The sequence below is a fragment of the Andrographis paniculata genome, unplaced genomic scaffold (assembly GCF_009805555.1).
Source record: "Andrographis paniculata isolate CXL003 unplaced genomic scaffold, ASM980555v1 Contig51END, whole genome shotgun sequence".
NCBI classification, from domain to species: domain Eukaryota; kingdom Viridiplantae; phylum Streptophyta; class Magnoliopsida; order Lamiales; family Acanthaceae; genus Andrographis; species Andrographis paniculata.
In genome coordinates this window covers 1,604,122-1,613,026 of record NW_026137586.1, presented here as the reverse complement: position 1 = coordinate 1,613,026, position 8,905 = coordinate 1,604,122, and the positions used below count along the sequence as shown (strand labels likewise).

The following is an 8,905-nucleotide window of genomic DNA, read 5'->3' as shown; positions in this document are numbered from 1 at the left end:
TTATGAAAATAAGAGTACTGTTTTAAAACGAACAAAAATGATAAACAAGACTATTATATTGAAACGAACTGCCATGATTTATAAAATTATGATAAAAGGAAGGTTAACAGAAGTCCAAAATTCCACTTTCTTGACCACCAACAATTTGGATATATTTTTTGCAATAAATATATATGTAAATAAAAGATATATATAGTATGTTAGTAACAGTGGACAGCTTCCTTAAACTATGGAATTTAACATTATTTTGGTCCCTAAATTTCCTTTTCTTCATGACAAGGAAGTGAGTAGTAATTAGACCCCTTTTTTTTAGTTGGAAGGTCTTCTAGATTCCTTAATTATTATTTAATAAATATTTCCATTTTATTAAATTTTGTTCTCACCTATTCTCCCCCCTCTATAAAACCACCCCAACCCCTCTTTTCCCTACCCCAAATTTATTTCTCAATTTTTGCAAAAAAAAAAAAATCATTTTTATTTATAATGGGCGAAATGTCTTCTCTCTGGGGCTTTTTAGAGGTCACCCTAACCCTAATTCTTTTTATTTATTTATTTTTTTTATAAATTGCATTTTTAATTTTATTATTTTTTTTCTGAAAATTTGATCAGAATCAGGACATGGAGCAATTAGGGCAGAAATTGCTATGTACGACTCTCGAATTGGAGAAATTGAAAGCTGAAGCTGTCGGGGAAATGAGCAAAAATAATGAATACATTAAACATTTAACGCTTCTTCTCAAATACACACTTCACGAGCGCGACGAAGCCCGGAATCAGCTCCACAGCCTCCTCCACGGCGGCGCGGCGGCGGCGCCGCCGCCTCCGCCTCCGCCGTTCTCCCCCGGACCGGTATTTCTCGACGGCGTCAAACCCAATTCCGCCGTTTCCGATTGCAACAGCCCCTCCGACGCCGCCGTCAACCGCCGCTCCCACTCCTCCTCCCCCGTCGACTCCTCCTTCTTCGACGGCGCCGTACCGTCGCCGGGAATTTCCAACATCAATTTGATCGGCGGGGCGGCGGCGGCGGCGGCGGATGTCCATGAAGTCAACCGTAGGGTTTTGGTCAACGAGTTTGACCACGCGTCGCTGATCATCGACGGTATTGTGAAGGGCCGGGCCCTGCCGGAAACAGGCCGGTTCTTGCAGGCGGTTCTCCACGCCGGTCCGCTTCTGCAGACGCTGCTGGTGGCGGGGCCGCTGCCGCGGTGGCGGAATCCGCCGCAGATTCTGGCGTTGCAGGTCCCGCCGGTGGTGGGGGTCGCCCCCTCCGATGCCGCCGCGTTTACTATTAAATCCGGTCAAACTCCCCGGAAACCGGTCAACTCCCCGGCCGGCTGTGGTCAACTCTCCTGCGGAACCGCTCAAGCCCATGCGGCGGCCCATCTATTCAATTCCACCAATTCGGGCTCGGGCTTGACTTCGGGCTTCGGGCCCGGGCCCTGCTTTACCAGCACGTCTGGAATGAACTACAGTGGTTATAACAGTATGGGGAAGAGGCAAAGGTTGGTTTAATGATGTCAAAAAAATTCTAATTTTTTTGTGTACAAAGGGAAAGAAAGAAATGATTGGTGGTGTGTATATGGCAAAAAGTATCTCAAAGGATTCAATTTTTTTTTTTTTCACTATTTTTTTTTTATAAAAATTATAGTTTGTCTAGATATGGGCTTAGGTTGTTTTTCATTTCATTACAATACTTTCAATATTTATCAAAATTTAAATTTTGTCAAGATTCTTACAAATAAATAATATCATTACATAAGGACAAGGGGCTTTGTGATCATGCATAGTTATTAGTTCTTACTACATTGTTGTAATCTACATTCTTGGCCTTTTGTGGCAATAAAAATCTCAAACCCCCTTTTCGGGTTTCGATTCGAAAATGTCTTCGCCATCGCCAACGCTACGCTCTCCGAACTCAAATCTTTCGAAATGGGATCCGAAAGTGATCGCCATTGCCGGCCTCCTTTGTATAATTGTCCTAATCTTTAGTTATTACAAGATTATTGGGGGTCGGGGTTGTGCCACATTTCGTATAATTCGTTTATCTCGAAATTCTAATCATCGCCGTCGCCTGAATGCGCATCTCGAGGATTTTTCGTCGACTTTTCACAGTAGGGGTCTCGATTCTTTCGTGATGCGCTCGTTACCTATAACGCAAGTGTGTAAGGAAAAGGGCGAGGAGTTTAGTGAGTGCGCGGTTTGTTTAGGACAATTTGAAGACGAGGATTGGATAAAGCACTTGCCCGCATGCTCGCATGTTTTCCACGTCTCTTGCATCGACACGTGGTTTCAGACTCACGCGAGTTGCCCGCTTTGTAGGTCGCACGTCGGCGACGTTGCGAGCGTGTTAGTTTAATTAATTATTTAATCATATTTTGAATTTTGATTATTTTGAATTATCTTATATAATTAAACTAACCTTAAATTGTGGCCCACTTTTCTCCCATTAAGTCTATCACATTCAAAATATACGTGAGAAGTGGCAGAAAAATCGTGATGGACGGTTTCTCTTTTTTATTATAAATACTCTCACATACGGGTTACTAAACCTACTCTCATAAATTAGAATACACCATCGCTATTTGAGAGCCAGGGTTTGGCAACGTCATCCTAGGGTTCTAAGATCTGCCAACATCTTCCCAATGGTTCCAAAGTTGGACAACACCATCTTCCTGCAGTTCCAACCCACCGTGTCCTTGAAGCAGAAGATTTCAATAACAGATTTATATTTTAGCAATGGCTGGAGGTTTGTTTAAATTCCGCTTCCGCTAACATATTTGATTATATGTTTATTTTCTAACATTTGGTATCAGAGCAATTTTTGCCTCTGCCTTGCTTTGAATTTTCTTTCCATCAAATTCTTGATCAAGATTCGCTTTAATTTCTTATTTGGAAATATTTTGATTTTTTATTTTCAACAATTGTTTTGCGATATTTTATTGATCAAGATCCGATCCTGCGCATTGAGAAATTTTCATTTGTTTTTGAGAAAATTTTGGATTTTATTTTGAAATTAATTTATACAAAATATTAAATTTCTGAATTTTTGCCGCGTTTCGATGGAGTGTTCAGATTTTTCTGTAATATCTTCTGTGTACTTCATATATGTGTCAACGTAATTAATTACCTTGAGGAAGTAATTTCGTGTTGAATAATTGAGATATTGTATGGGATCAATCGATTGAAATCATATACACTATGATTTTATTGGATCTACTCCCGACACGAAAGGCATCAATTACTGTTTGATGAGAAATCTAGGAATTCCGGCTTCTCTCTTGCTTGGCGGCCTATTCAGTTTGCGAAATAATCTTCATTTCTATCATTAGTCGTGTGGGTGGTATTAATTATTGTGATATTAGAAAGAAGTGTGTGGGCAGCCTCTCCTATGACTTCTCAAACTTGGATAAGTTCCTCAATATAATTGCTACATGGATTTGTTCGATTCACGTTAAAAATACTGTGTTTTACTTTGTTGGATTGGTTATACATATATATTATAATTTGAATTAGATGCATGTAATTTGTATTTGTCTGTTTGTTGACACCAAAGTAAATTATATCGGGTGCCTATTTATTTATATATATTTAATATTTGCATATATGTTTATTTGACTGCAATCAATTGCATTTGGTGAGCAATTGTGACTTAATTGTCTTTTATTTATTTAATCAATCATTTGGGTGATTGACGTTCAATTTATATATATGCATTCAGTTTGATTATTGCAAAATTTATTAATTAATGTGTGTATGTTAATATATCTGCAATTAGATTTAATACGTGCACAATCTATTTATTTATTCAAGGTTGATTTTGTGAATATCAGAATTGTAGATTCATTATGATCCCTTTTAAGGTCCAATTAAATTTGGAATATAGCATATGTTTTCGACATTATGCATTTATGCAAATTCGATTATAAATATTTATTATATTAAATTTATAGTCTCTTTGGGTGGCATATTTTTGTCTGTGTTGCATTTAGTATTTTCTGGACCATTTGATTATTTTGATGAGTCCATAAATTAATTGTTGTTATAGTTTTAATATGTATTGGTCATACATATATGATGTATTTTAAGGTGAATTTAATTAGCAATAAAGAGTATAATGTATTTTATGAATTGGTTGAAACAGTTATGCTGCCACAGTAGCCTCTGCTGTGTAGATCGGTTTATTTTATATGTTAGAAGTTTGTGTATGTGATTTATAAGGCTGCTGATTGACCCAAAGGCAAGTCAGCGATTAAGTAGTTACATGCATGTTTAATAACATTGAATGTGGTGATGATAATTTGGTTATTTGTGTGTGAACAATAGTTTTGTCCACAGATGGAGTGTTGTTCGACACACTATTTTATTGTCAACTTTCGATTATCAAAACAAATTTATCACTGGCGAGTCAGTAATTTGTCCAAAGACAATTGCTGATGTTGCTCGATAAGTTGTAATAAGATTGCTAATTTATTTTATAAATTCACATACGGAACACTCAATGTGTACTTCAGATTGCATATTCATGATGTTTGTGATTTATTTTAAATTTTATTTAATTGGGGAATAGCCACAGCATCCTCGATTAATTAAATATTTGTTCATGATTTATTTGTAATCACATTAATAGACATCGATTGTAATTATCATGTACAATGTGATGAGATCTACCCACAGGAGTCTTGTTATATTTGTATGAGTAATTAGGATAAAATATCGAGTTGTATTTCTCAATCTACCCACAGGAATTGAGAAAAGGAATGCAATTTGATAGTTTTATTGTAAAGTTTTTGTTTGAATCTAATTGAGTAAAACTTTAGCCCACAGGCAAGTCTTATGTCTTTAGATTCATGTCTTAACATGTTTACATTGGTAGAACATGTAATTTATTTGTCTCGTTTATTGATGAGCATGTATATTTAATTTGGAGCGTTTCATCCTATAAATTTCTCTGACATTAAGTGTGATGTCCCCAAATTGACTGGTGATAATTACGAAATCTGGAAGGAAATGATCCTCCTTCATTTAGGCTGGATGGATATTGATTATGCCAGTCATTCAGTTCTCCACCATGAGATTCACGGGTGTGAGGGGTGTGCGCGAGCACATAATGCGGATGCGGGACATTATCCTACAACACACATAAAGATAAATGGTCCATCAATGAATTGATAACCATGTGTGTTCAAGAGGATGAGAGACTATTGATGGAGGAATGTGAGAAAGTTTAGTCTGTAAGCTTAATAAATCCATATATGGATTGAAGCAGGCATCCCGCCAATGGTATTTGAAATTTCATGATGTTATTTCTTCATTCGGCTTTAAAAAAAAAAAAAAAAAAAAAACATCATGGATCACTGTATATACCAGAAGGTTAGTGGGAGTCGTATTTGCTTCATTGTGTTGTTCGTGGATGATATTTTGCTTGCAGCTAATGATAAAGGGATGTTATATGAGGTACCTTCAAGGTACGAAGGATTTCATGCTCATGTATAGACAAACTAATGTCTTGGAAGTGATTGGCTACTCCGATTTGGACTACACTGGCTGCATTGACACTCGGAAATCCACATCGGGTTATGTGTTCATGTTGGCTGGTGGAACTATCTCTTGGAGAAGTGCAAAGCAGTCTATCACTGCTACTTCCACTATGGAGGCTGAGTTTGTTTCATGTTTCGAGACTAGCTCGCATGGTGTATGGTTGAAGAGTTTCATATCCGAGCTCAGAGTCGTTGACTCTATTTCTAGACCGATTAAGTTGTATTGTGACAACTCTGTTGCGGCGTTTATGGCTAAAAACAATAAGAGTGGGAGTCGAAGTAAACACATCGACATCAAGTATTTAGCCTTAAGATAACGTGTTAAGGAAAATAAAGTGGTCATTGAACACGTTAGTACAAAGTTGATGCTTGCTGATCCCTTGACTAAAGGCATGCCACTAAAGAATTTGAGGGATCACGTAGCAAGTATGAGACTTGATTCTACAATGTAGTTTGTTTGCGCACATTGTTATTTGAGACTCTTATTCAGTTTGATGTTTTCTCGCTTTATTGTGCACATATTTGTTTATTACTGAGAAAAATCGCTTAAGTTTAACCCGGAATAAATATAAGATTTATTCATTAAGTTGTGAATTTAGTTTGAGATGCTTGACATATCGTGATACATGGAAGGTAACATTCGTTTATAGAAGACCTACCGCCATGATTCGTATGTAAAGTTTCTCGTTATGTTGTGATGGTTGAGTGGGCCAAGTGGGAGAATGTTAGTTTAATTAATTATTTAATCATATTTTGAATTTTGATTATTTTGAATTATCTTATATAATTAAACTAACCTTAAATTGTGGCCCACTTTTCTCCCATTAAGTCTATCACATTCAAAATATACGTGAGAAGTGGCAGAAAAATCGTGATGGACGGTTTCTCTTTTTTATTATAAATACTCTCACATACGGGTTACTAAACCTACTCTCATAAATTAGAATACACCATCGCTATTTGAGAGCCAGGGTTTGGCAACGTCATCCTAGGGTTCTAAGATCTGCCAACATCTTCCCAATGGTTCCAAAGTTGGACAACACCATCTTCCTGCAGTTCCAACCCACCGTGTCCTTGAAGCAGAAGATTTCAATAACAGATTTATATTTTAGCAATGGCTGGAGGTTTGTTTAAATTCCGCTTCCGCTAACATATTTGATTATATGTTTATTTTCTAACATTATCGCTATTTGAGAGCCAGGGTTTGGCAACATCATCCTAGGGTTCCACGATCTGGCACTATCTTCGGAGGTTTCCAAAGTTTGGCAACATCCTCCCAAGGGTTCCAAAGTCTGACAACACCGTCTTCCCACAGCTCCAATTCACGTTTTGCTTGGAGAAGAGAATATCAAGAATAAATCTAATTTTTAGCAATGGCAGGAGGTTTGTTTAAATTTCGCTTCCGCTAACATATTTGATTATATGTTTATTTTCTTACATTTGGTATCAGAGCAATTTTTGGCCTCTGCCTTGCTTAGAATTTTCTTCTCATCAAATTCTTGATCAAGATTCGCTTTAAATTCTTATTTGAAAATATTTTGGTTTTCTATTTTCAACAATTGTTTTGCGATATTTTCTTGATCAAAATCCGATCCTGCGATTTGAGAAAATTTCATTCTGTCTTTTAGGAAAATTTTGAATTTTATTTGAAATTAATTTACACAAAATATTGAATTTCTGAATTTTTCCTATTTTGTGTTTCGAGGGAATATATCTGACGGATTAATGTATGCCAGTATGCAATCTCTAATCGGTTATGATGCATGAATAATTGATTATTTAATTGATAAAATCAGATCTGCAAAATTTATTATTTATTATTATTCATCAGTGTTTATTGTGAATCCATGTTGTATGCTTCATTTAAAATAATTTAATTAAAGACATGGATACATCCATATGCATGACTGTGTATATGTTCTCGAAATATGCGTACGTATATTGATCAATTAAATAACACTGCATGTCTGCATTGTTCTGCACGAATTTTTGGATCACCTAATTGTTTTTATCAAATCAGTTAATTAAGTTTAGTTTGGTCGTATATGAAACTTTGCATGTTTGTTTGACTATCTGCACTACATTTTTAATTGGAGCATGCTGATGGTATAAATATGATTTATTTATGTGAACTTCAGTCTATATATTCATGATGTTTGTGATTTATTTTAAATTTTATTTAATTGTGGAATAGCCACAGCATCCTCGATTAATTAAAATTTTGTTCATGATTTATTTGAAATCACATTAATGGACATCAATTGTAATTATCATGTACGATGTGATGAGATCTACCCACAGGAGTCTCGTTATATTTGTACGAGTAATTAGGATAAAATATCGAGTTGTATTTCTTAATCTACCCACAGGAATTGAGAAAAGGAACACAATTTGATAGTTTTATTGTAAAGTTCTTGATGAAATCTAATTGAGTAAAACTTTAGCCCACAGGCAAGTTTTATGTCTCTAGATTCATGTTTTAACGTGTTTACATTGGTAGAACATGTAACTTATTTGCCTCGATTATTGATGAGCATGTATGTTTAATTTTGCAGCATTTAATCCTATGAATTTCTCTGACATTAAATGTGATATTCCTGAATTGACTGGTGATAATTATAAGATCTGGAAGGAGAGGATTCTCCTTCATTTAGGCTGGATGGACATTGATTATGCTATACGGAAAGACGAGCCGCCGGTTATTACTGAAACCAGCGAGCCAGATGATGTGGATCTTTATGAGCGATGGGAGAGATCTAATCGTCTTTCCATGATGCTCATAAAGACTAAGATCTCTGCTGGTATCCGTGCGTCTGTCGATCAGCATGATAATGTTAGAGAGCTTTTGAGGGCTATCGATGAACAATTCGTCAAGTCTGATAAGGCTCTTGCCAGCACATTGATCATTCAGTTCTCCACCATGAGGTTCACGGGTGCGAGGGGTGTGCGCGAGCACATAATGCGCATGCGGGACATTGCGGCGCAGCTGAAAAGCTTAGAGGTGACCATGTCTGAGACCTTTCTTGTCCATTACATATTGTGCACTTTACCTCATCAGTACGGTCCATTTAAGATATCCTATAACACACATAAAGATAAATGGTCCATTAATGAATTGATGACCATGTGTGTTCAAGAGGAGGAGAGACTACTGATGGAGGAAGGTGAGAAAGTAAACCTAACGGTCCATGGCAAAAAGAGAAAGCATGACACAAAGGGGAAGGGACCTGTGCCAGCTGAGCGGGTTATAAAGAAGGAGTCTACGTGTTTTTTCTGTAAAAAGAAAGGACACATGAAGAAGGACTGCATTAAGTTCAAAACCTGGCTCGAAAAGAAAGGTATCCCTTCTGCATTTGTCTGTTATGAAT

At 36.6% G+C, this 8,905-nt stretch overlaps 3 protein-coding genes across 3 annotated transcripts; all 3 read left to right on the top strand.

Annotated features, from left to right (window-relative positions):
- The first annotated feature begins 441 nt into the window (after nt 1–441).
- On the top strand, nt 442–1,619 carry LOC127253557 (uncharacterized). The gene is made up of 2 exons (XM_051278204.1): nt 442–519; nt 610–1,619. Exons 1-2 carry the CDS (start codon nt 484–486, stop codon nt 1,510–1,512), a joined length of 939 nt encoding a protein of 312 aa, XP_051134161.1. The 5' UTR covers nt 442–483; the 3' UTR covers nt 1,513–1,619.
- A 260-nt stretch (nt 1,620–1,879) lies between these two features.
- LOC127253545 (RING-H2 finger protein ATL16-like) lies at nt 1,880–2,356 on the top strand. The gene has a single exon (XM_051278188.1). It carries the CDS (start codon nt 1,880–1,882, stop codon nt 2,354–2,356), a length of 477 nt encoding a protein of 158 aa, XP_051134145.1.
- Nucleotides 2,357–5,174: 2,818 nt separating this feature from the next.
- LOC127253544 (secreted RxLR effector protein 161-like) lies at nt 5,175–5,854 on the top strand. Its single transcript, XM_051278187.1, has 3 exons — nt 5,175–5,214; nt 5,267–5,280; nt 5,429–5,854. Exons 1-3 carry the CDS (start codon nt 5,175–5,177, stop codon nt 5,852–5,854), a joined length of 480 nt encoding a protein of 159 aa, XP_051134144.1.
- Nucleotides 5,855–8,905: the final 3,051 nt, after the last annotated feature.